The sequence below is a fragment of the Oncorhynchus mykiss genome, chromosome 21 (assembly GCF_057628025.1).
Source record: "Oncorhynchus mykiss isolate SJ-2025 chromosome 21, ASM5762802v1, whole genome shotgun sequence".
NCBI classification, from domain to species: Eukaryota; Metazoa; Chordata; class Actinopteri; order Salmoniformes; family Salmonidae; genus Oncorhynchus; species Oncorhynchus mykiss.
Window position 1 is genome coordinate 31,389,845 of NC_143042.1, and position 27,579 is coordinate 31,417,423.

The 27,579-nt window shown below is 44.9% G+C and overlaps 1 protein-coding gene and 1 pseudogene across 3 annotated transcripts in view; both read right to left on the reverse strand.

The window, feature by feature from the left end:
* Window positions 1-27,579, reverse strand: part of LOC149973044 (NLR family CARD domain-containing protein 3-like) — a 572,339-nt pseudogene that overhangs the window by 138,261 nt on the left and 406,499 nt on the right. The gene's annotated exons all lie outside the window — the stretch shown is intronic.
* LOC118936531 (NLR family CARD domain-containing protein 3) overlaps window positions 19,634-27,579 on the reverse strand; it is a 28,738-nt gene continuing 20,792 nt past the window's right edge. Inside the window, exons 5-7 of one of the 2 annotated variants that reach the window (XM_090214417.1) lie at window positions 26,978-27,151; window positions 23,546-23,592; window positions 19,634-20,193 (exon numbers count right to left, since the gene is read on the reverse strand). In XM_090214417.1, the coding sequence (XP_090070543.1) occupies window positions 19,661-20,193; window positions 23,546-23,592; window positions 26,978-27,151 (754 nt within the window). In that variant the 3' untranslated portion in view covers window positions 19,634-19,660. The remainder of the gene's footprint in view (window positions 20,194-23,545; window positions 23,593-26,977; window positions 27,152-27,579) is intronic. The other variant, XM_090214416.1, reaches the window with a different exon arrangement.

Sequence of the window (27,579 nt, forward strand, 5' to 3'; positions counted from 1 at the left end):
CAGTGGTAAGGTGTTGGGACTCTACTGATAGTCAGGTGTAACAGTGGTAAGGTGTTGGGACTCTGCTGATAGTCAGGTGTAACAGTGGTAAGGTGTTGGGACTCTGCTGATAGTCAGGTGTAACAGTGGTAAGGTGTTGGGACTCTGCTGATAGTCAGGTGTAACAGTGGTAAGGTGTTGGGACTCTGCTGATAGTCAGGTGTAACAGTGGTAAGGTGTTGGGACTCTGCTGATATTGTGGTAGAAAATCGGTTCAAATATGACATAATCAAGAACTTTGAATTCAATTAACCAAAACCATGGCAAGCGTACCCACCTCCAGGGACCACTCCATACAGGCAGTTTGGATTACCAAAGGGGCAGTCAAGGGGTCCACCAACCGCATTGCACAACTGTCCATTTTCATCAGTATAATGGCCTGGGCTACCCGACACAGGATGAGCTATCACCGGAGGGTCAGCTCTACTTACAAACATCTGTTTAACCGTTGTCTGGATCACAAGTGATTTCACCAAGGGTAAAACACAGCAAAATACAATACCCAGAGCCAATAACCCCCCGCCCAGCATAATGGCCATCCTAGCAAACATAGCTCCCCATTTTCCCAATGCTAAGTCCAACCAATCCCAAACATGAGAGTCAACCCCAGCATTTGCCTTAACCTCTACTCGTAAACCTTTAAGTTTAGCCATAGCGATTGCAAAGGATCCATTAGGCGCAGTGTTATTGGGAATAAAGGTGCAACAATCATCCCCGAACATAACACAAACTCCACCCTTCTCTGCCAAAAGCCAATTGAGAGCCTGTCTATTTTGCCAAGACATTTTACTGGTATCCTGTACCTGTTCCCCCAACGCCGTTTAGAGCCGAGTCAGTATAGTTAATGAATCTCTGTTGGTTATAGTATATATAATTAATCCACTCTAAGTTCTTATTTGGTGTTATCCCAAAAAATATAGATTCAAATCCAGATTTAACTTCATCTCTTGCCTTGAACTCCCAAGGTACCCCTCTAGGCTGTCCAATTGCATCAAGGTATACCTCAGTGTCTTTCTTATACGCCCTCTTAACTCTAGAGTTAACATAGTCATCATGGGGTGACTTAATAATGGTAACCTGTTGAATTGCTCTAACTAAGGCACAAAGACCAGTCCATCCATCTGGCAGTACATTCAACAGTTTGTTTTTCCCACACATCCAGAAACTTTCCGCAACACCTCTGTCCTGATTTTTTAGCATAATAAGAGATGGCGCAACCTGAGTTATTGTACCACACACCCCTTTTCTATGCATTATCAACCCTTTATCTTTATTTCTACGAACCCCTGCCGTCTCTAGTACCCAAATAGTATCACATTCTACGGTGGTGTTTCCTACATCAATTTCTTCGGTGTTATGGCTGTACAAACATTCATATTTACCTAACCACAGTACTTCTGTCTAATTGAGGTCCATTTAATTCAGTTTTAATGTTATAGGCAGCACAATCCTTGTCTCCTAATCCAGTCTCGTTTAACATGGTTCTGCCTCTAGTGCTCCCTCGAGCAATCCTACATTCTATGTCACACAAGGGAATGTAGTATTTTCTCTGAATATTGAACATTTTACATTTAACACATTCTTCAAATGATGCAGGTTCAGGTACTATCAAAAGATCAGACAAAGGTGATTTTCTACACAAAATACAATTGTCCATTCTATGTTTATTTCTGCTGTATACTTAGCCTAATCGTACCACTCATTCTTCATTATTCTTTTCATGTGGTGTCCTTGAGTGGTTCTGAGTCTGATATGTCTATGTCTGTCATCTTTGCAATGTTCTTATCTTGAGGTAGGTCATTAGAGTTAGTCAAAAAGTTCAAAATGTCAATAAAGAACCCTCCTGGTTCTGATGCTTCCTAGCTACCACAGGCTCTTCCTGTTTAGGTATTGGCATAAGACCAATTCTAATGACTGAGGAGCTACTCCCTTCAGTCAATCTTGTTCTCGTTATTTCACCTTCAACTGGTTCAATCTGATTCATGGTGAGCACCCACTCGTCTACTTCTTTGGTTAACGTCAGGCCACATCCTTTTGAGTCCCAAATGACTTCTCTCTTCGTTCGATGATGTGTCCATCCACCGAATGCAATCTCCGGTAAGGGTTTCTTCTTCCATACAGAACCTGTCCTTTGTTCCCCTGGTTCTGTTAGAATTTGTGGCGGAACATGAAACTTAAACCTGTCAAAAAATATCCTGTCTTCTCATCTTGTTCAACAGGTTCCTCTCTTCTCTTCCTGTTTTTATAATTTATCTTGATCGTGAGTGTGTGCATCATTTCCATATTGTCCTTAGTTATTCTTACTCTACCATTGTCACTGTTCTTTTGTGGTCCTAATTTCAATTGTTCATTATGGAGACCAGGTAAGGGCTGAACAGTCAATTGTGGGGAAATCCCCATTTCTTTCATCTTGCAAGATTTCTCCTTCTGCTCTTGGTAAGGCTTCTCCTCCGCTTTTTTCACTTGTTGTTCCTGATAAGGTTTCTCCTCCACTCTCTTCGCCTGTTGTTCCCTCCTCAGGCCGAACTGGGCTTCCATCTGGGAAGGCGTCCATTTCAGGGAAGAGATGTTCCCATTCTTTAGGCGATACCTCGGGGTCCCACTGTAGAAGGCTTCCGTCAACAGAGTCTGCCCCAACAAGTATATCATCAGGAGTAGCAGACATGTTACCCCCTCCACTTCTTGGCTTTCTGGCCATACTGGAGGAGGCTTTGGTTGTTTGTCTCTTTTCTTTTCAGGCTCTTTTCCCCTGTTTGGTTCCTCTGAGTGTGTTAGCTGATGCACTCGTTGTATCTGGTCTGCCATTTTCTTGATTCCTCCCGGCGCTTTGATCGATTCCGCTGCTCCTGCTCCCTCCGGGGTCCCTTCTGGTGAATCAGCATCCTCTGTGTCCTCATCTCTGTATGGTTGTGTCCTTCTCTCCGTCGGGACTCGGGTGCAGTGGTTTAGATGATACCACGTCTTGCTTCCTTTCACTTGGACGACCGTGTTTGTGGCCGTTGCCACCTCGTAGGGTCCTTCCCTCCTCGACTGATCCCACTTCCTTCGGAACACTCGAACGTAGACTAGATCGCCTGGTATCACTGGGAGAGGTCCTTCTGGTCCCCTTGGATCATCAGATGTGGAACCTCCCGTCCTGGTTCAGGTTTCTGCCTTCTTTCTGTGGGGCATTCATACTTAGAGACTTATGGCCTCTGTTCTATGATTACACACATTCTCTTACTTCCATCACTCATCACACAAACTGACATTCCAGCTGAGGCTGGAGAACCCTTCTCCATCTGGTTTCCTAAACATAAGAGACTTGAAAAACAGAAGACAAAACATAACAGTATTGACAATGTTATGTGTTATGCATGACTGTATTCATAAATACTGAAATCTAAGACCATGACAATTCCCACTCTCTCTTCACCTGACTCTATGCCTCCAGGATACTTTTCTGCTGGCCCTAATTGGCTTCCTCGTGCTTTCATCCAGTCTTCCCCTTTCGGCCGCAGGTTCTGAGAGGTGTTCCCAAATCATGTCATTTTTTACTTAATTCCCTATCTGCTCTGTTTCAAATGATAAACATGTGCATAACCTTAATCAACATTATTCCTTCTTGAAGTAATTCAACACTGAATGGGCTTCCACATCGAGCCTTCAACATGTGGTTTAGAGTACAACTACCCTAACATCTATCCTTATTCACATGATACATTATCAAATAAAACAAGTAACCCCCAAACTCAACCCAGTTTGTCTACAGTGGAATCTAGTCTCTCTCTCTCTCTCTCTCTCTCTTTTGTTTTGTGTCACGTCCTCTGTCATGGTGTTTTCAAGCTCACCCATTATTCAGCTGGACCTTACTTCTTGTGAAACTTATGCACCCACCAAAGAGAGACATGACGATCTTTACCACTGCAGGTGCTGTAAGAAGTATATCCCCAGCCCGGTGTATCTTGATGTACACTCAGTTTCCAGAATTCAGCCCATGCCTTTCCATCTGGCCTCTTATGTGCTGTTTTTTCCTGGGGACATACACACTAACACATGGGTTATTTCCTGACAACAGACTTTCTTCTTATACAGGATCACTAATCTTAATTTTTAAATAACAGCCCTATGTAAACATTCTGTCTCAAATACCTGGCCTCTTGCCACAAAAATATTCATAATGATAGCCAAATTATGGTCCCTACCGTAACTGCTGCAAGAATAACATGTAATCAGTCAAGTGTCTTCCAGTTGAAAGAATATCCAATCCTAACAAAACTAAGTCCTAAGCTTCTTAAACTTTTGCTCTAGTGTTCAAAATGCCACTACTTATTACTTTTACCATAATCTAGGTATGTGTAATATTCTATTTACTTTTAGAATTATTCCTATATTTTATATTCCTATTATTTTTACAAGACCAACTGTCCTTCCTTTTCTGTGAATTATCTTGTCCATTAATATACATTGTTTCTAGAAATAACACCCCTCCGCTACCATAACCTTCATATATGAGCCCCCCAATATAGTTACAGTTTTTCTAACCCATAACACATAAGTCACTACTCCTAATTTCCTTCCATAGTTTGATACATACTTAAACATTCTTAAATCATTTTTAGTCAATTTATATCAGTCCCTCCTCAGGAACAATATACACACTTATTTTCCTCAAAACAAAAACAAATTGACCAAACAAGAAAAATAGTAAAGTAAATTATAATAACTGCATATTTGCTATAAATTACCACTATTTGTAATTAAACCTGAGGAAAACGTCCATCCGTTTCGTTCTACGCCCATATTGGTCTCTTTCTTCTTCATCCTTGGGTGTTATCGCACAACAGACTATACCTTTTATTCAATTACTTATATCATTCCAATGTATCACTCCAATTACAATGACATTGCAAAACAAAATAAACAAAAACCTTTAATCTAATATTCTGCAAGTTCTGTCAATCAACCTGTCTCAGGATTAGTTTCCAGAGCTTCCCTAGGCCTAGTAAATTTAAACAGTCCTATATCCAAATCATAACTAAATGTTGTTTATAAATTGTTCCAACCCAATATTCAGGATAACAGTCCTTAGTGCTTACTTTAACTCAAATTTGACCTTCTCAATTCAATACACATCATCCCTTTTATAATTAACATTTATACTAAAATATTTTAGTACCAGTAATATCTATTTTCCAATGCGCCCTTTTGTCTCTGTTTTTCTATCATGAGTGGCCTGGTAATAAAAGGTCATTACCCCAATCCCCTTTAGTCTTTCTTCTCCTAGCACATATCATTCCCGCATGTCTATTTTAGATACAGTTCACAGGTCATCAGACACAGTTGTCCCTCACTATTCAGCCAGTAGGGTGGGTTTGAGTTTCACACACACTTGTTGTGGTGATAATCTCTCCCATGCATTAAAGAATTCTGACGTCACCTTCCATGATAACTCCCTTATTCTACTGGCGGTCTCTCAGACGAGTTTCAGATTATGTAGTTATCAACATAACCCATGCAGAGACCCCCACTCCAATAAACCATTTGGAGTAACTCATCCCTTTTATATGCAGAATGAACAAAGCACATTTGTGTATTTACCCAAAGACCATAACCCCAGGGAACTGATCATTTCTCCTATGAACCCATGTTAAATAAAAAATAAACCTATTTGAATAACTAGCAAATTTAGTTACTTCCCTCAGTCCATCTGCCACCATTATCTTTCAATCTGTGCTTCCTGCTTTTCACGCCCAATAACGCCCATATCTGCTTTCATATATCCCTTGGTCATTTGGCTGACCCCCTCCTTTGTGTGTCCCTCTGACCTTGGTTTGTCCAGCTGTCCTATGCTCTCATGGCCTTACTCTGGCCTCCTGTCCTATACAATAGACAAAGCATTTTACCAGAATGTCAAATGCACTCTAAGTGTATCTTTCTCTTGTGTTACAGTATTATCTTTCTCCCACAATGCCCACCCAGACCCTCCCCTATAGGTTTAGCTTGTGCGGAGTCCGCACCTTGGGGAGGGGGGGGGGGGGGGGGGGGGGGCTGTCACGTTCTGACCATAGTTCTTTTGTGCTTTCCTTGTTTTAGTATTGGTCAGGACGTGAGCTGGGTGGGCATTCTATGTTATGGTTCTCAATCAGAGGCAGGTGTTAGTCATTGTCTCTGATTGGGAACCATATTTAGGTAGCCTGTTTTGTGTTGGGTTTTGTGGGTGGTTGTTTCCTGTCTTTGTGTTTACTGCACCAGATAGGACTGTTTCGGTTTTGCCACGTTTATTGTTTTGCAGTTTGTTCATGTTAAGTGTCTCTTATTAAAGAACCATGAACTTCAACCACGCTGTGTTTTGGTCCGCCTTCACAGGAAGAAAGCGGTTACACCCAAATCTTAACCATTCATAATGAGGCCCTACACTTAATGTTTAAACTCTATCCGAAACCTAAACCATTCATAATGAGGCCCTAAACTTAATGTTCAAACTCTATCCCAAACCTTAACCATTCATAATGAGGCCCTAAACATTCTGTTTTAACTCTATCCCAAACCTTAAAAATTCATAATGAGGCCCTAATCTTAATGTTTAAACTCTATCCCAAACCTTAACCATTCATAATGAGGCCCTAAACATTATGTTTTAACTCTATCCCAAACCTTAACCATTCATAATGAGGCCCTAAACTTAATGTTTAAACTCTATCCCAAACCTTAACCATTCATAATGAGGCCCTAAACATTCTGTTTTAACTCTATCCCAAACCTTAAACATTCATAATGAGGCCCTAATCTTGATGTTTAAACTCTATCCCAAACCTTAACCATTCATAATGAGGCCCTAAACATTCTGTTTTAACTCTATCCCAAACCTTAACCATTCATAATGAGGCCCTAAACTTAATGTTTAAATTCTATCCCAAACCTTAACCATTCATAATGAGGCCCTAAACATTCTGTTATAACTCTATCCCAAACCTTAACCATTCATAATGAGGCCCTAATCTTAACGTTTTAACTCTATCCCAAACCTTAACCATTCATAATGAGGCCCTAATCTTAATGTTTAAACTCTATCCCAGACCTTAACCATTCATAATGAGGCCCTAAACTTAATGTTTAAACTCTATCCCAAACCTTAACCATTCATAATGAGGCCCTAAACTTAATGTTTAACTCTACTCCAAACCTTAACCATTCATAATGAGGCCCTAATCTTAATGTTTTAACTCTATCCCAAACCTTAACCATTCATAATGAGGCCCTAATCTTAATGTTTAAACTCTATCCAAAACCTTAACCATTCATAATGAGGCCCAACACATTGTGTTAACACAGGCTTGGCCAACTATCATCACAACACATTGTGTTAACACAGGCTTGGCCAACTATCATCACAACACATTGTATTAACATAGGCTTGGCCAACTATCATCACAACACATTGTGTTAACATAGGCTGGGTCAACTATCATCACAACACATTGTGTTAACATAGGCTGGGCCAACTATCATCACAACACATTGTGTTAACACAGGCTGGGCCAACTATCATCACAACAGGCTTGGCCAACTATCATCACAACACATTGTGTTAACATAGGCTTGGCCAACTATCATCACAACACATTGTGTTAACATAGGCTTGGCCAACTATCATCACAACACATTGTGTTAACATAGGCTTGGCCAACAATCATCACAACACATTGTGTTAACATAGGCTTGGCCAACTATCATCACAACACATTGTGTTAACACAGGCTGGGCCAACTATCATCACAACACATTGTGTTAACATAGGCTTGGCCAACTATCATCACAACACATTGTGTTAACATAGGCTTGGCCAACTATCATCACAACACATTGTGTTAACACAGGCTGGGCCAACTATCATCACAACACATTGTGTTAACACAGGCTTGGCCAACTATCATCACAACACATTGTGTTAACACAGGCTGGGCCAACTATCATCACAACACATTGTGTTAACACAGGCTGGACAAACTATCATCACAACAGGCTTGGCCAACTATCATCACAACACATTGTGTTAACATAGGCTGGGCCAACTATCATCACAACACATTGTGTTAACATAGGCTGGGCCAACTATCATCACAACACATTGTGTTAACACAGGCTGGGCCAACTATCATCACAACAGGCTTGGCCAACTATCATCACAACACATTGTGTTAACATAGGCTTGGCCAACTATCATCACAACACATTGTGTTAACATAGGCTTGGCCAACTATCATCACAACACATTGTGTTAACATAGGCTTGGCCAACTATCATCACAACACATTGTGTTAACACAAGCTTGGCCAACTATCATCACAACACATTGCATTAACATAGGCTGGGCCAACTATCATCACAACACATTGTGTTAACTTCTTTCTTCTACTTGAGACGCAGATGTCTCAAGTAGACACCTGGAAATGCAAATGCGCTACGCTAAATGCTAAATGTACTCGTTAAAACTCAAACGTGCATCAAAATTCACAAGCAGGGTATTGAATTAAAGCTACACTCGTTGTGAACCTAGCCAACAAGTCAGATTTTTAAAATGCTTTTCGGCGAAAGCATGAGAAGCTATTATCTGATAGCATGCAACACCCCAAAATGCCTGAATGCGATGTAAACAAAGATATAGCTTACCCGGCGCTACACAAAACGCAGAAATAAAATATAAAACATTCATTACCTTTGACGAGCTTCTTTCTTGGCACTCCTATATGCCCCATAAACATCACTATTGGGTCTTTTTTTCGTTTAAATCGGTCCATATATACCCAAAATAGCTTTCTATGGAAGCTGTGTCATTCAGAAAAAAACATCGTTTTTAAACGCTGCGTCATTTTTTAAAATTAAAAAAGTCGACGATAAACTTTCACAAAACACTTCGAAATACTTTTGTAATCCAACTTTAGGTATTAGTAAACGTTTATAATCTATCAAAATGATTACAGGGCGATGTATATTCAATAGCTCCTCGTCTGCAAATCAATGGCTGCCAATGTGCACATTGAAAACATCCTGGTGGAGACCGGAAGAAACGGAATCCAGTAGGTTGGATTTTCCAACAAAAAACTCAATTGAAAATGACGACAATGGCGACATCGTGTGGAATCTGTATGAATTGCATGCAGGTCGATATTACATTTTGTGCCCTTTTAACAACTCATGGAAGTGACTTATGGAAATTATTTTTAGCTTTCAGAGAGCAGTTTTTCTTGCGTTTTTCAATGAAACACACGATCTGTTATAGTCACAGCCGTGATTTAACCAGTTTTAGAAACTTCAGAGTGTTTTCTATCCACACATACTAATCATATGCATATACTATATTCCTGGCATGAGTAGCAGGACGCTGAAAAGTTGCGCGATTTTTAACAGAATGTTCGAAAAAGGAGGGGGTAGAAGTAAGAGGTTTTAACATAGGCTTGGCCAACTATCATCACAACACATTGTGTTAACATAGGCTTGGCCAACTATCATCACAACACATTGTGTTAACATAGGCTTGGCCAACTATCATCACAACACATTGTGTTAACAGAGGCTGGGCCAACTATCATCACAACACATTGTGTTAACACAGGCTTGGCCAACTACAGTGGGGCAAAAAAGTATTTAGTCAGCCACCAATTGTGCAAGTTCTCCCACTTAAAAAGATGAGAGAGGCCTGTAATTTTCATCATAGGTACACTTCAACTATGACAGACAAAATGAGAAAAAAAATCCAGAAAATCACATTGTAGGATTTTTAATGAATTTATTTACAAATTATGGTGGAAAATAAGTATTTGGTCAATAACAAAAGTTTACACAGCAACTCGTATCTCTCAGAGAGTCACTATTCCACTAAGACCTCATTGAAACACAAAGCAGAAAATGGAATCAGAGCTGTGTGTGTCATTCTTATCGAAAGTCCTGTTAACTCTCTCACAAAAACACACATGTTAAAACGCTTACACACACACACACACACACACACACACACACACACACACACACACACACACACACACACACACACACACACACACACACACACACACACACACACACACACACACACACACCCCTCTAGCTCAATCTAGCCATCTCTGGTCACTGTCAGTAGCTAGTTAATGAGAAGGGGACTAAAATCAATATATACACCTTGGGAGGAATTCCTGATTACCTAGCCCTCCTGTCTGTCTGTCTGTCTGTCTGTCTGTCTGTCTGTCTGTCTGTCTGTCTGTCTGTCTGTCCTTTATCTTCCTCAGTGGGGAAAGAGAGAAATGAAGAAGTACATTTAAAGACGAACGTCGTCCTGAATCATTTCTGCTGACTAATCTCTCCCTCCTTCTCTATCTCCCCTCCTCTCCCTCCACAGCAACAGTAACCTCTCAGAGAGTCACTGATGTCACCCAGCCCATCAGGGCTCAAAGGCCCCCAATTACCAAACATAAAGCAACTTCCACACATCCTCTCTCTCTTTCCCTCTGTTCTGAGGCTCTCCACTACCTCTGTTCTGAGTCTCTCCACTCCCTCTCTCGCTCTTCCATCTGTTCTGACTCTCTACCCTCCCTCTCTCTCTTTCCATCTGTTCTGAGTCTCTCCCCTCCCTCTCTCTCTCTTTCCCTCTGTTCTGAGTCTCTTCACTCCCTCTCTCGCTCTTCCCTCTGTTCTGACTCTCTCCCCTCCCTCCCTCTCTCTCTCTTTCCCTCTGTTCTGACTCTCTCCCCTCCCTCTCTCTCTCTTTCCCTCTGTTCTGACTCTCTACCATCCCTCTCTCTCTCTTCCCTCTGTTCTGACTCTCTCCCCTCCCTCCATCTCTCTCTCTTTTCCTCTGTTCTGACTCTCTACCCTCCCTCAATCTCTTTCCCTCTGTTCTGACTCTCTACCCTCCCTCTCTCTCTCCCTCTGTTCTGACTCTCTGCCCTCCCTCCCTCTCTCTCTCTCTTCCCCCTGTTCTGACTCTCTCCCCTCCCTCTCTCTCTCTTTCCCTCTGTTCTGAGTCTCTTCACTCCCTCTCTCGCTCTTCCCTCTGTTCTGACTCTCTCCCCTCCCGCCCTCTCTCTCTCTTTCCCTCTGTTCTGACTCTCTCCCCTCCCTCTCTCTCTCTTTCCCTCTGTTCTGACTCTCTACCATCCCTCTCTCTCTCTTCCCTCTGTTCTGACTCTCTCCCCTCCCTCCATCTCTCTCTCTTTTCCTCTGTTCTGACTCTCTACCCTCCCTCTCTCTCTTTCCCTCTGTTCTGACTCTCTACCCTCCCTCTCTCTCTCCCTCTGTTCTGACTCTCTGCCCTCCCTCCCTCTCTCTCTCTCTTCCCCCTGTTCTGACTCTCTACCCTCCCTCTCTCTCTCCCTCTGTTCTGACTCTCTACCCTCCCTCTCTCTCTTCCCTCTGTTCTGACTCTCTACCCTCCCTCTCTCTCTCTTTCCCTCTGTTCTGACTCTCACCCCTCCCTCTGTTCTGACTCTCTACCCTCCGTCTCTCTCTCTTTCCCTCTGTTCTGACTCTCTACCCTCCCTCTCTCTCTTCCCCTCTGTTCTGACTATCTACCCTCACCCTCTCTCTCCCTCTGTTCTGACTCTCTACTCTCCCTCTGTTCTGACTCTCTACCCTCCCTCCCTCTTTCTCTCTCCCTCTGTTCTGACTCTCTACCCTCCCTCTCTCTCTCTTTCCCTCTGTTCTGACTCTCTACCCTCCCTCTCTCTCTTCCCCTCTGTTCTGACTCTCTACCCTCACCCTCTCTCTCCCTCTGTTCTGACTCTCTACCCTCCCTCCCTCTTTCTCTCTCCCTCTGTTATGACTCTCTACCCTCCCGCTCTCTCTCTCTTTCCCTCTGTTCTGACTCTCTACCCTCACCCTCTCTCTCCCTCTGTTCTGACTCTCTGCCCTCCCTCTCTCTCTTCCCCTCTGTTCTGACTCTCTACCCTCCCTCTCTCTCTCCCTCTGTTCTGACTCTCTACCCTCCCTCTCTCTCTCTTCCCCTCTGTTCTGACTCTCTACCCTCCCTCTCTCTCTCTTTCCCTCTGTTCTGACTCTCACCCCTCCCTCTGTTCTGACTCTCTACCCTCCCTCTCTCTCTTTCCCTCTGTTCTAACTCTCTACCCTCCCTCTCTCTCTTCCCCTCTGTTCTGACTCTCTACCCTAACCCTCTCTCTCCCTCTGTTCTGACTCTCTACTCTCCCTCTGTTCTGACTCTCTACCCTCCCTCCCTCTTTCTCTCTCCCTCTGTTCTGACTCTCTACTCTCCCTCTCTCTCTTCCCCTCTGTTCTGACTCTCTACCCTCACCCTCTCTCTCCCTCTGTTCTGATTCTCTACCCTCACTCTCTCTCTCTTTCCCTATGTTCTGACTCTCACCCCTCCCTCTCTCTCTCTTTCCCTATGTTCTGACTCTCACCCCTCCCTCTCTCTCTTTCCCTGTGTTCTGACTCTCACCCCTCCCTCTTTCTCTCTCCCTCTGTTCTGACTCTCACCCCTCCCTCTCTTCTGACTCTCTCCCCTCCCTCTCTCTCTCTTTCCCTATGTTCTGACTCTCACCCCTCCCTCTCTCTCTCTTTCCCTATGTTCTGACTCTCACCCTCCCTCTCTCTCTCTTTCCCTCTGTTCTGACTCTCTACCCTCCCTCTCTCTCTCTTTCCCTCTGTTCTGACTCTCTACCCTCCCTCTCTCTCTTCCCCTCTGTTCTGACTCTCTACCCTCACCCTCTCTCTCTCTTTCCCTATGTTCTGACTCTCACCCCTCCCTCTCTTCTGACTCTCTCCCCTCCCTCTCTCTCTCTTTCCCTATGTTCTGACTCTCACCCCTCCCTCTCTCTCTCTTTCCCTATGTTCTGACTCTCACCCTCCCTCTCTCGCTCTTCCATCTGTTCTGACTCTCTACCCTCCCTCTCTCTCTTTCCATCTGTTCTGAATCTCTTCACTCCCTCTCTCGCTCTTCCCTCTGTTCTGACTCTCTCCCCTCCCTCCCTCTCTCTCTCTTTCCCTCTGTTCTGACTCTCTCCCCTCCCTCTCTCTCTCTTTCCCTCTGTTCTGACTCTCTACCATCCCTCTCTCTCTCTTCCCTCTGTTCTGACTCTCTCCCCTCCCTCCATCTCTCTCTCTTTTCCTCTGTTCTGACTCTCTACCCTCCCTCTCTCTCTTTCCCTCTGTTCTGACTCTCTACCCTCCCTCTCTCTCTCCCTCTGTTCTGACTCTCTGCCCTCCCTCCCTCTCTCTCTCTCTTCCCCCTGTTCTGACTCTCTACCCTCCCTCTCTCTCTCTCCCTCTGTTCTGACTCTCTACCCTCCCTCTCTCTCTTCCCTCTGTTCTGACTCTCTACCCTCCCTCTCTCTCTCTTTCCCTCTGTTCTGACTCTCACCCCTCCCTCTGTTCTGACTCTCTACCCTCCGTCTCTCTCTCTTTCCCTCTGTTCTGACTCTCTACCCTCCCTCTCTCTCTTCCCCTCTGTTCTGACTATCTACCCTCACCCTCTCTCTCCCTCTGTTCTGACTCTCTACCCTCCCTCTCTCTCTTCCTCTCTGTTCTGACTCTCTACCCTCACCCTCTCTCTCCCTCTGTTCTGACTCTCTACCCTCCCTCTGTTCTGACTCTCTACCCTCCCTCCCTCTTTCTCTCTCCCTCTGTTATGACTCTCTACCCTCCCTCTCTCTCTCTCTTTCCCTCTGTTCTGACTCTCTACCCTCACCCTCTCTCTCCCTCTGTTCTGACTCTCTGCCCTTCCTCTCTCTCTTCCCCTCTGTTCTGACTCTCTACCCTCCCTCTCTCTCTCCCTCTGTTCTGACTCTCTACCCTCCCTCTCTCTCTCTTCCCCTCTGTTCTGACTCTCTACCCTCCCTCTCTCTCTCTTTCCCTCTGTTCTGACTCTCACCCCTCCCTCTGTTCTGACTCTCTACCCTCCCTCTCTCTCTTTCCCTCTGTTCTAACTCTCTACCCTCCCTCTCTCTCTTCCCCTCTGTTCTGACTCTCTACCCTAACCCTCTCTCTCCCTCTGTTCTGACTCTCTACTCTCCCTCTGTTCTGACTCTCTACCCTCCCTCCCTCTTTCTCTCTCCCTCTGTTCTGACTCTCTACCCTCCCTCTCTCTCTTTCCATCTGTTCTGACTCTCTAATCTCCCTCTCTCTCTTCCCCTCTGTTCTGACTCTCTACCCTCACCCTCTCTCTCCCTCTGTTCTGATTCTCTACCCTCACTCTCTCTCTCTTTCCCTATGTTCTGACTCTCACCCCTCCCTCTCTTCTGACTCTCCCCCCTCCCTCTCTCTCTCTTTCCCTATGTTCTGACTCTCACCCCTCCCTCTCTCTCTTTCCCTGTGTTCTGACTCTCACCCCTCCCTCTTTCTCTCTCCCTCTGTTCTGACTCTCACCCCTCCCTCTCTTCTGACTCTCTCCCCTCCCTCTCTCTCTTTCCCTATGTTCTGACTCTCACCCCTCCCTCTCTCTATCTTTCCCTCTGTTCTGACTCTCACCCTCCCTCTCTCTCTCTTTCCCTCTGTTCTGACTCTCTACCCTCCCTCTCTCTCTCTTTCCCTCTGTTCTGACTCTCTACCCTCCCTCTCTCTCTTCCCCTCTGTTCTGACTCTCTACCCTCACCCTCTCTCTCTCTTTCCCTATGTTCTGACTCTCACCCCTCCCTCTCTTCTGACTCTCTCCCCTCCCTCTCTCTCTCTTTCCCTATGTTCTGACTCTCACCCCTCCCTCTCTCTCTCTTTCCCTATGTTCTGACTCTCACCCTCCCTCTCTCGCTCTTCCATCTGTTCTGACTCTCTACCCTCCCTCTCTCTCTTTCCATCTGTTCTGAGTCTCTTCACTCCCTCTCTCGCTCTTCCCTCTGTTCTGACTCTCTCCCCTCCCTCCCTCTCTCTCTCTTTCCCTCTGTTCTGACTCTCTCCCCTCCCTCTCTCTCTCTTTCCCTATGTTCTGACTCTCTACCATCCCTCTCTCTCTCTTCCCTCTGTTCTGACTCTCTCCCCTCCCTCCATCTCTCTCTCTTTTCCTCTGTTCTGACTCTCTACCCTCCCTCTCTCTCTTTCCCTCTGTTCTGACTCTCTACCCTCCCTCTCTCTCTCCCTCGGTTCTGACTCTCTGCCCTCCCTCCCTCTCTCTCTCTCTTCCCCCTGTTCTGACTCTCTACCCTCCCTCTCTCTCTCCCCCTCTGTTCTGACTCTCTACCCTCCCTCTCTCTCTCTTTCCCTCTGTTCTGACTCTCACCCCTCCCTATGTTCTGACACTCTACCCTCCGTCTCTCTCTCTTTCCCTCTGTTCTGACTCTCTACCCTCCCTCTCTCTCTTCCCCTCTGTTCTGACTATCTACCCTCACCCTCTCTCTCCCTCTGTTCTGACTCTCTACTCTCCCTCTGTTCTGACTCTCTACCCTCCCTCCCTCTTTCTCTCTCCCTCTGTTCTGACTCTCTACCCTCCCTCTCTCTCTCTTTCCCTCTGTTCTGACTCTCTACCCTCCCTCTCTCTCTTCCCCTCTGTTCTGACTCTCTACCCTCACCCTCTCTCTCCCTCTGTTCTGACTCTCTACCCTCCCTCTGTTCTGACTCTCTACCCTCCCTCCCTCTTTCTCTCTCCCTCTGTTATGACTCTCTACCCTCCCTCTCTCTCTCTTTCCCTCTGTTCTGACTCTCTACCCTCACCCTCTCTCTCCCTCTGTTCTGACTCTCTGCCCTCCCTCTCTCTCTTCCCCTCTGTTCTGACTCTCTACCCTCCCTCTCTCTCTCCCTCTGTTCTGACTCTGTTCTGTTCTGACTCTCTACCCTCCCTCTCTCTCTCCCTCTGTTCTGAATCTCTACCCTCCCTCTCTCTCTCTTCCCCTCTGTTCTGACTCTCTACCCTCCCTCTCTCTCTCTTTCCCTCTGTTCTGACTCTCACCCCTCCCTCTCTTCTGACTCTCTACCCTCCCTCACTTTCTCTCCCCCTCTGTTCTGACTCTCTACCCTCCCTCTCTCTCTTTCCATCTGTTCTGACTCTCTACTCTCCCTCTCTCTCTTCCCCTCTGTTCTGACTCTCTACCCTCACCCTCTCTCTCCCTCTGTTCTGACTCTCTACCCTCCCTCCCTCTTTCTCTCTCCCTCTCTTCTGACTCTCCCCCCTCCCTCTCTCTCTCTTTCCCTATGTTCTGACTCTCACCTCTCCCTCTCTCTCTTTCCCTGTGTTCTGACTCTCACCCCTCCATCTTTCTCTCTCCCTCTGTTCTGACTCTCTACCCTCCCTCTATCTCTCTTTCCCTCTGTTCTGACTCTATACCCTCCCTCTCTCTTCCCCTCTGTTCTGACTCTCTACCCTCACCCTCTCTCTCCATCTGTTCTGACTCTCTACCCTCCCTCTCTCTCTTCCCCTCTGTTCTGACTCTCTACCCTCCCTCCCTCTTTCTCTCTCCCTCTGTTCTGAGTCTCTACCCTCCCTCTCTCTCTCTTTCCCTCTGTTCTGACTCTCTACCCTCCCCCTCTCTTCCCCTCTGTTCTGACTCTCTACCCTCCCTCTCTTTCTCCCTCTGTTCTGACTCTCTACCCTCCCTCTCTCTCTTCCCCTCTGTTCTGACTCTCTACCCTCCCTCTCTCTCTCCCTCTGTTCTGAATCTCTACCCTCCCTCTCTCTCTCTTCCCCTCTGTTCTGACTCTCTACCCTCCCTCTCTCTCTCTTTCCCTCTGTTCTGACTCTCACCCCTCCCTCTCTTCTGACTCTCTACCCTCCCTCTCTCTCTCTTTCCCTCTGTTCTGACTCTCTACCCTCCCTCTCTCTCTTCCCCTCTGTTCTGACTCTCTACCCTCACCATCTCTCTCCCTCTGTTCTGACTCTCTACTCTCCCTCTGTTCTGACTCTCTACCCTCCCTCCCTCCTTCTCTCTCCCTCTGTTCTGACTCTCTACCCTCCCTCTCTCTCTCTTTCCCTCTGTTCTGACTCTCTACCCTCCCTCTCTCTCTTCCCCTCTGTTCTGACTCTCTACCCTCACCCTCTCTCTCTCTTTCCCTATGTTCTGACTCTCACCCCTCCCTCTCTTCTGACTCTCTCCCCTCCCTCTCTCTCTCTTTCCCTATGTTCTGACTCTCACCCCTCCCTCTCTCTCTCTTTCCCTATGTTCTGACTCTCACCCTCCCTCTCTCTCTCTTTCCCTCTGTTCTGACTCTCTACCCTCCCTCTCTCTCTTTTCCCTCTGTTCTGACTCTCTACTCTCCCTCTGTGATATCTACGTTTTTTTTTTATAAAAATGTTCACACATAAAGTGAACCGTTTTTGCTGTGTAATTCTGGGTTATTGTGTGTAGATTGATGAGGGGAAAAACACATTTAATCCATTTTAGAATAAGGCTGTAACCTGACAAAATGTGTAAAAAGTCAAGGGGTCTGAATACTTTCTGAATGTTACTGTATATCAGTATATTAGACTCTCTCTCTCTGGTCTGAATACTTTCTGAATGTTACTGTATATCAGTATATTAGACTCTCTCTCTCTGGTCTGAATACTTTCTGAATGTTACTGTATATCAGTATATTAGACTCTCTCTCTCTGGTTTGAATACTTTCTGAATGTTACTGTATATCAGTATATTAGACTCTCTCTCTCTCTCTGTCTCTCTCTCTCTGTCTCTCTCTCTCTGTCTCTCTCTGTCTCTCTCTGTCTCTCTGTCTCTCTGTCTCTCTCTCTCTCTGTCTCTCTCTGTCTCTCTCTGTCTCTCTGTCTCTCTCTCTCTGTCTCTCTCTCTGTCTCTCTCTCTGTCTCTCTCTCTGTCTCTCTCTCTGTCTCTCTCTCTCTCTCTCTCTCTCTCTCTCTCTCTCTCTCTGTCCTTCTCCGTGTCTCTCTGTCTCTCTCAGTGTCTCTCTCTCTCTGTCTCTCTCTCTCTCTGTCTCTCTGAATGCACTGTATATCAGTATATTAGACTCTCTCTCTCTCTCTCTCTCTCTCTCTGTCTCTCTCTCTGAATGCACTGTATATCAGTATATTAGACTCTCTCTCTCTCTGTCTCTCTCTCTCTCTCTCTCTGTCTCTCTCTCTCTGTCTCTCTGAATGCACTGTATATCAGTATATTAAACTATCTCTCTCTCGCTCTCTCTCTCTGTCTCTCTCTCTCTCTCTGTCTCTCTCTCTCTCTCGATGCAGTGATGTTGTTTTCATCATTTCTGGTTTAACACTGCCATCAAGTGGTGATTGTCCAAACTGCACCCCGTTCAGATATAAAAAGAGAGAGATAGAAAGAGAGCAGAGAGTGTGGGAGAGAGAGAGGAGAGAACAGAGAGCCAGAGAAAAGAGAGAGCAGCAGAGCAGAGAGCAGAGAGTAGAGAGCAGAGAGTAGAGAGATAGCAGAGAGAGAGGAGAGAACAGAGAGAGAGAGAAAAGAGAGATCAGCAGAGCAGAGAGAATAGAGGAAGAGAGAACAGAGAGAAGAGAGAGCAGAGAGAGGGCAGAGAGAGCAGATAACGAGAGCAGAAAGAGAGAGCAGAGAGAGCAGAAAGAGGGAGCAGAGGGAGAGGGAGAGAGAGAGAGCAGAGAGAGCAGAGAACAGAGAGAGAGAGAAGCAAGAGCAGAGAACAGAGAGAAGAGAGAAAGAGCAGAGAGGGCAGAGAGAGCAGAGAACAAGAGCAGAAAGAGAGAGAGCAGAGAAAAGAGAGAGAGCAGAGAACAGAGAGCGCAGAGAGAGAGCAGAGTGGAAGAGAGAGAGAGCAGAGAGTAGAGAGAGCAGAGAGTAGAGAGAGAGGAGAGAGGGCAGAGCAGAGAGAGCAGATAACAGAGAGAGCAGAGAACAGAGAGAGCAGAGAGCAGGCTGAGAAAGCAAAGAGAGAGTGAGAGAGCATAGTGAGAGAGCAGAGAGAGAGCAGAGAACAGAGAGAGCAGAGAGCAGAGAGAGCGAGAGATAACTCTGTTGCTATAGTGACCCTGCATTACAACACTCTGTTACTATAGTGACCCTGCATTACAACACTCTGTTGCTATAGTGACCCTGCATCACAACACTATGTTGCTATAGTAACCCTGCATTACAACACTCTGTTGTACAAATTGTACAATTTGTTTAATTCAAATAATAAACTGTTTTCACAATTAACAGCCTTGTGTGAGTCTGAGTCCAGTGTGTGTTTGTTTGTCCAGTGTGTGTGTGTGTGTGTGTGTGTGTGTGTGTGTGTCCAGTGTGTGTGTGTGTGATTGTCCAGTGTGTGTGTATTTGTCCAGTGTGTGTGTGTGTTTGTCCAGTGTGTGTGTGTGTTTGTCCAGTGTGTGTGTCTTTGTCCAGTGTGTGTGTGAATCCAGTGTGTGTGTGTGTGTGTGTGTGTGTCCAGTGTGCGTGTGTGTATCACTGACAGAGGGACACTGAGGAGTGTGTGTGTCCAGTGTGTGTGTGTGAGTCTGAGTCCAGTGTGTGTTTGTTTGTCCAGTGTGTGTCCAATGTGAGTGTGTGTGTCCAGTGTGTGTCCAGCAGGTGTGTGTGTGTTTGTCCAGTGTGTGTGTGTGTGTGTGTGTCTTTGCCCAGTGTGTGTGTTTGTCCAGTGTGTGTGTCTTTGTCCAGTGTGTGTGTGTGTGTGTGTGTGTGTGTGTGAGTCCAGTGTGTGTGTGAGTCCAGTGTGTGTATGTGTGTGAATCCAGTGTGTGTGTGTGTGTCCAGTGTGTGTGTGTGTGTGTGTGTGTGTGTGTGTATCACTGACAGAGAGACACTGAGTCGCCATCCCACCAAACCCCAAACCCAGGATAGAGGGGCTCATTGAATGTGGAGGTGAATGTGATCAGGTGGGTCAGTGTGTCAAAGGAGGCTCTATAGAAGGACAGAGTGCCGGCTGGCCAGTCCAGATACACTCCTACTCTGTGGGGGCTGGAGGGGGGGACATCAATGGTAGTGGGATTATTATTGTGCCTGGCAGAGTAACTGTTGTCAGAGCAGAACAGACTCCAGGACTTGTCATTGTATCCAAGACAACAATCAAGACCCCTTCCTCTCCTGCTGATTCCTTTATATGTCACTCCTATATCAACCTCTCCTCCACTCCACTCTACCTCCCAGTAACAGTGTCCAGTCAGACCCTCTCTACACAGCACCTGTCTACAGACCTCAAATCTCTCTGGGTGATCAGGATACAGCTGCTCCTCTCTCCTCCATGTCACCTTTCTGTTCTCCTCAGACAGAGAGAGGTGTCTGTTTACTGTGTTTACTTCCAGTGTGAGATCACAGACATCTGATGGATGAAACCAGACACAATATTAGAAATCATCATCATTTTTGGGAGAATGATGTACATATATGGAGGAACGATATACTGTGGCGCAAGAGAGAGATACATTTATAGAGTGCATTTGCCATTCTGGTAAAATGCATTGTCTGTTGTATAGGACAGGAAGCTGGAGTGGGGCAATGGGAGAGGGCAACACATGGGCACCAGGACAGCTGGAAACACTAAAAATGGAGACACATAGTATGCTGATATTAGACAACCACATGGAGAGAGGGTGGGCGCCAGGACAGCTGGCTAAAACTAGAGGAGACACACAGTCTATTGATCCGAAATAAAGGCACACATACAAAGGAACAGATGGAGCTAATTACAGGATCAAAGCCTATAGCATAGAGGAATGTATATTATTTTTAGTATAGCTGAGCCCGCTAAAATCAGAGGAGACACAGTCTGCTGACCCCAGATAACACACATACAAAGGAACGCATTAAGCTGAGTGAAGGGACAAAACAAGGGTCTTGTCATCATTATAATCTAACGGAAAGCAGATATGGGCGTTATTGGGCTGAACAAGCAGGATGCACGAATTGGGATGTAACTTCATTTGCATATAGGATGGGCTTATGTATTTGCATGTGTATAAAATCAGAGCCAGAAAACTCTGAAAAGTGTGTGTTCCGCGGACCACTCCGGCTTGCGATACATTTTTATTAAAAGCCTATTGATTTTCACAAAGTTCTTGATCGCGTTATATTTGAAACGATTTTCCACGACAGACTCACATTAGAATGTTAACTCACTTTTCACTAATTAATTTAATGTAGATGTTTCTAGGTATCTAAAGGAGAAGTTAAGGTAACTTGAGACTTGTTGAATGATCATATGTTATACTGTATGGTAATATAAAACACACTTATTCCTATTAATTACACACACACACACACACACACACACACATACACACACACACACACACACACACACACACACACACACTGTAGAACTACAGCTGATATTTACAGTTTTTTTCGATTGCTAAACAACAGTGGACACAACTGGAGTCACATGTGCAAAACTCTAACTACAGTCTGCACAGCAGCAGTTCATGTGGACCAAACTCTAGTTCGTTTTTCATTGCTTGAACACAGTTTTCAAAACTCTACACACACACCCATGACTTTAACCACAACCTGCACAACACTGTGGATTTACAGCACTTTGTTCAAATGCTAACACACTGCTGTCAAAACTGTGAACCACACATTCAAAACTGAATAGATTTCAGCCTTGTGCCTTTCAAACACTGCTGATTGCAATTTCAGCTGAAAGGCTAAGCAGGTGTCTTGTTTTAGACTTGTTAGTGAACACACACACATATTACAGTATATATAGGTAGAGCTCAGAAAGACTCATTTTGGAAATGGAACAAGGAAGATGGGTTCGTGGAGGGAGAAGAATGGCTGGGAGAGGGCGGATGCGTGTAGGAAGACAAAGAACACAAAGAGCTGTTATTTCAGATGAAATAAGGGCTACACTTATAGACCATGTCGTGAACCATGGTCTCTCATTGAGAGAGGCAGGGTTGAGGGTGCAACCCAATCTGCAAAGATTCACAGTGGCATCTGTAATGCGAATTTTCCATCATGCAAACAGGTGAGAGTTACATCCTTACAGTAAATGAAAACATTACAGGAATCTATTTTGTATTGCAATTATAGAATATTTACACAGATATATATTACAGTAAGTTTGACTGTAAAATATATTTTTACAACAGGACCCAAAGGCTGCCCCCAACAGGGGGAAGAGGAAAAATATTTTCAGATGCGCAGGAAAATGCTATTGTTGACATGGTTGTTGTCAACAATGCAATAAAACTGCGGGAGATTCAAGATAGAGTGGCTGATAATGATATATTTGAAAATTTTAATTCTGTCAGCACAACAACTATTGCTCGAGTCCTAAAGAAACACCAAGTTACAATGAAACAGTTATACACTGTACCGTTCGAGAGAAACAGTGAAGCAAAGATACCAATATGTCCAGATAAGACGTCTGAGGTTACGTACACAGCTATACAAAATATTTACAGTAAAAAAAAACACTAGCATTTCTACAGTAAAACTGTGCACTTACTGTTTTTCAGAGAGTCCTGGAGGTGGAAGCACTGGAAAGACCACATTCATTTGTATTTATCGATGAAGCTGGATTTAACCTTGCCAAAACACGGCGCAGACGAAGGAATGTTATAGGTCAAAGGGCCACTGTGGAGGTTCCAGGCCAAAGGGGGGGAAATATCACCATGTGTGCTGCAATGGCCAATGATGTTTTGCTTCTCAACACACCACTCATTGGCCCATACAACACAGAAAGGCTTATAGCTTTCCTAGAACAGCTCTATGCTCAGCTAGTGCCAGCAGAACAGGGGGAGCCAGTAAGAAACCCCCAAGTTTTTGTCATAGTTTGCGATAATGTTGCTTTTCACCACTCTGCAGCTGTCACAGATTGGTTTGCAGCACATCACAGATTTATGGTTTTGTACCTGCCTGCATATTCACCCTTCCTCAACCCAATAGAGGAGTTTTTCTCTGCCTGGAGGTGGAAAGTGTTTGGTCACCACCCACATGACCAAATGTCTCTTTTGGACTGCCAGGGATGGATAAGGCACTCCAGAAGGTTCTTCCCCAGGTGCATGGCAAGAGAAAACATTAGATGTGATGTTGAAGAAAACCTGTGGCCTGATGCTAGAGAGAGGCAGGATTAGCCCCTCAATTATTTGTTCGAATTACAGTATGTACTTTTAGTTTCTACCTTTTTTTTCTCATAACTGTAATTCCGTAAATTACTACAGACTATTGAAGCAAACTGCTAATTTTCATTTACCTTAAAGAATTGTTCTAAAAATTTTAATAAATCATGTGAAAGAATGTCACTCTTTTCTTTGAAGAAAATATTACTTTGTATGAAGTCACTGAAATTGTTCAAACTGTAAAGATGAAAAGTTTGTATTTTCTGTATTTATGTTTGATGCTAGTGTTTTTACTCTCAGTGTGTTCTGAGTGACAGTGTGTGTTATCTCAGTGAGGGTTGTGCATAGTGTTTGGCTGCACTGAGCGTGTTTTGAGCCATGTGTTAAGAGTTGTGTTGCTTGGAATGAGTTTTGCAGGTAATGTGAACTGTTTAGCTCAGGTGACTGTTGGTAGTACAGATTGTAGTTAGAGTTTTGCACATGTGACTCCAGTTGTGCCCACTGTCGTTTAGCAATCGAATAAAACTGTAATATGACCAAGTCAGTAATGATAACTTGAATTAAGACTTATTCTTAGTCATATTCTTCACAGCAGTCAAAACTCACATTTTCTAAGCCGGGGTTTCATTCTGGCCTCTCCACCATGTTCCACACTGTAGCGGTAAGCAGAAGAACAGACAGTCATTGAGGGATACACCTGAACTCACACACACACACACACACACATACACACACACACACACACACACACACACACACAAAGGACTTACACACACGCTGGACTCACACACACACACACACACACACACGGACACACACACACTGGACACACACACACACTGGACACACACACACTGGACACACACACACTGGAAACATTGGACACACACACACTGGACACACTGGACACACACACACACACTGGAAACATTGGACACACACACACTGGACACACTGGACACACACACACACACTGGACACACACTGGACACATACACTGGACACACACTGGAAACACACACACACACGTATATAGCATATACAGTGCCTTGCGAAAGTATTCGGCCCCCTTGAACTTTGCGACCTTTTGCCACATTTCAGGCTTCAAACATAAAGATATAAAACTGTATTTTTTTGTGAAGAATCAACAACAAGTGGGACACAATCATGAAGTGGAACGACATTTATTGGATATTTCAAACTTTTTTAACAAATCAAAAACTGAAAGATTGGGCGTGCAAAATTATTCAGCCCCTTTACTTTCAGTGCAGCAAACTCTCTCCAGAAGTTCAGTGAGGATCTCTGAATGATCCAATGTTGACCTAAATGACTAATGATGATAAATACAATCCACCTGTGTGTAATCAAGTCTCCGTATAAATGCACCTGCACTGTGATAGTCTTAGAGGTCCGTTAAAAGCGCAGAGAGCATCACGAAGAACAAGGAACACACCAGGCAGGTCCGAGATACTGTTGTGAAGAAGTTTAAAGCCAGATTTGGATACAAAAAGATTTCCCAAGCTTTAAACATCCCAAGGAGCACTGTGCAAGCGATAATATTGAAATGGAAGGAGTATCAGACCACAGCAAATCTACCAAGACCTGGCCGTCCCTCTAAACTTTCAGCTCATACAAGGAGAAGACTGATCAGAGATGCAGCCAAGAGGCCCATGATCACTCTGGATTAACTGCAGAGATCTACAGCTGAAGTGGGAGACTCTGTCCATAGGACAACAATCAGTCGTATATTGCACAAATCTGGCCTTTATGGAAGAGTGGCAAGAAGAAAGCCATTTCTTAAAGATATCCATAAAAAGTGTTGTTTAAAGTGTGCCACAAGCCACCTGGGAGACACACCAAACATGTGGAAGAAGGTGCTCTGGTCAGATGAAACCAAAATTGAACTTTTTGGCAACAATGCAAAACGTTATGTTTGGCGTAAAAGCAACACAGCTGAACACACCATCCCCACTGTCAAACATGGTGGTGGCAGCATCATGGTTTGGGCCTGCTTTTCTTCAGCAGGGACAGGGAAGATGGTTAAAATTGATGGGAAGATGGATGGAGCCAAATACAGGACCATTCTGGAAGAAAACCTGATGGAGTCTGCAAAAGACCTGAGACTGGGACGGAGATTTGTCTTCCAACAAGACAATGATCCAAAACATAAAGCAAAATCTACAATGGAATGGTTCAAAAATAAACATATCCAGGTGTTAGAATGGCCAAGTCAAAGTCCAGACCTGAATCCAATCGAGAATCTGTGGAAAGAACTGAAAACTGCTGTTCACAAATGCTCTCCATCCAACCTCACTGAGCTCGAGCTGTTTTGCAAGGAGGAATGAGAAAAAATTTCAGTCTCTCGATGTGCAAAACTGATAGAGACATACCCCAAGCGACATACAGCTGGAATCGCAGCAAAAGGTGGCGCTACAAAGTATTAACTTAAGGGGTCTGAATAATTTTGCACGCCCAATTCTTCAGTTTTTGATTTGTTAAAAAAGTTTGAAATATCCAATAAATGTCGTTCCACTTCATGATTGTGTCCCACTTGTTGTTGATTCTTCACAAAAAAATACAGTTTTATATCTTTATGTTTGAAGCTTGAAATGTGGCAAAAGGTCGCAAAGTTCAAGGGGGCCGAATACTTTCGCAAGGCACTGTATCAAGCGAATGTTTGTGTGTGTGTGTGTGTGTGTGTGTGTGTGTGTGTGTGTGAGTCCAGCGTGTGTGTAAGTCCTTTGTGTGTGTGTGTCCTGTGTGTGTGTCCAGTTTGTCTGTGTGTGTGTGAGTGTGTGTGTGTGCGTTAGTCCAGCGTGTGTGTGAGTCCAGCGTGTGTGTAAGTCCTGTGTGTGTGTGTGTGTCCAGTTTGTCTGTGTGTGTGTGTCCAGTGTGTGTGTGTGTGTGTGTGTGTGTGTGTGTGTGTCCTGTGTGTGTGTGTGTATCCAGTGTGTGTATGTGTGTCCTGTGTGTGTCTGTGTGTGTGTGTCCAGTGTGTGTGTGTGTCCAGTGCTTGTATGTGTATGTGTGTGTGTGTGTGTGTGAGTGTGTTTGTAAGTCCTGTGTGTGTGTGTGTGTGTGTGTGTGTGTGTGTGTGTGTGTGTGTGTGTGTGTGTGTGTGTGTGTCTGTGTGTGTGTTTGTAAGTCCTGTGTGTGTGTGTGTGTGTGTGTGTCCTGTGTGTGTGTGTCCAGTGTGTGTATCCAGTGTGTGTGTGTCCAGTGTGTGTATCCAGTGTGTGTGTGTGTCCAGTGTGTGTTTGTCCAGTGTGTGTGTCCAGTGTGTGTGTGTCCAGTGTGTGTGTGTCCAGTGTGCGTGTGTCCAGAGTGTGTGTGTCCAGAGTGTGTGTACGTGAGTCCAGTGTGTGTATGTGTGTGTCCAGTGTGTGTGTGTCCAGAGTGTGTGTGTACAGAGTGTGTGTACGTGAGTCCAGTGTGTGTATGTGTGTGTCCAGTGTGTGTGTGTCCAGTGTGTGTGTGTCCAGTGTGTGTGTCCAGTGTGCGTGTGTCCAGAGTGTGTGTGTCCAGAGTGTGTGTACGTGAGTCCAGTGTGTGTGTGTGTGTGTCTAGTGTGTGTGTGTCCAGTGTGTGTGTGTCCAGTGTGTGTGTGTCCAGAGTGTGTATTTGTGTGTCCAGTGTGTGTGTCCAGTGTGTGCGTCCAGTGTGTGTCATTGAGAGATTTACACAGATTGGACACTGATCTCACTGAACACTGAACTCACACACACACAAACACACTCAACTCACACACACACAAACACACTGGACTCACACACACAAACACACTGGACACACACACACACTGGACACACACACACACTGGACACACACACACAAACACACTGGACTCACACACACACACTGAACTCACACACACACACTGAACTCACACACACACACTGAACTCACACACACTGAACACACACACACACACACAGTCAGCATATAACTTTTTCCAAGTGGTGGTAAGAATGTTTGTCTTAACTAGCCTGATAAGTCAAACATGTCTGATATGAACATTGACATAAAACCTCTACATACTTGAGTTTCTCCAGTCTGCAGTGTGGATCCTCCAGTCCAGCAGAGAGCAGTCTGACTCCTGAGTATCCTGGATGATTGTAGCTCAGGTCCAGCTCTCTCAGGTGTGAGGGGTTTGACCTCAGAGCTGAGACCAGAGAAGCACAGCCTTCCTCTGTGACTAGACAGCCTGACAGCCTGCAAAGAGTCAAATCATTTTAAAACACATATGGTGTGGACTATGTGTGTCTGGTGATCAGTTAGTCATTGGGTGAACAGTTTATTTCATTTCAATTTTTACTAACAACATGCCACTGGCTTTGAGTAAGGCCAGAGTGTCTATGTATGTGGATGACTCAACACTATACACGTCAGCAACTACAGCGACTGAAATGACTGCAACACTCAACAACGAGCTGCAGTTAGTTTCAGAGTGGGTGGCAAGGAATAAGATAGCCCTAAATATTTCTAAATCTGAAAGCATTGTATTTGGGACAAATCACTCACTAAAACCTAACCCTCAACTAAAACTTTTAACAAAATTAGGGAAATTGAGGAAGTTGAGATTACTAAACTGCTTGGAGTAACACTTGTAAACTGTCATGGTCAAAACATATTGATACAAC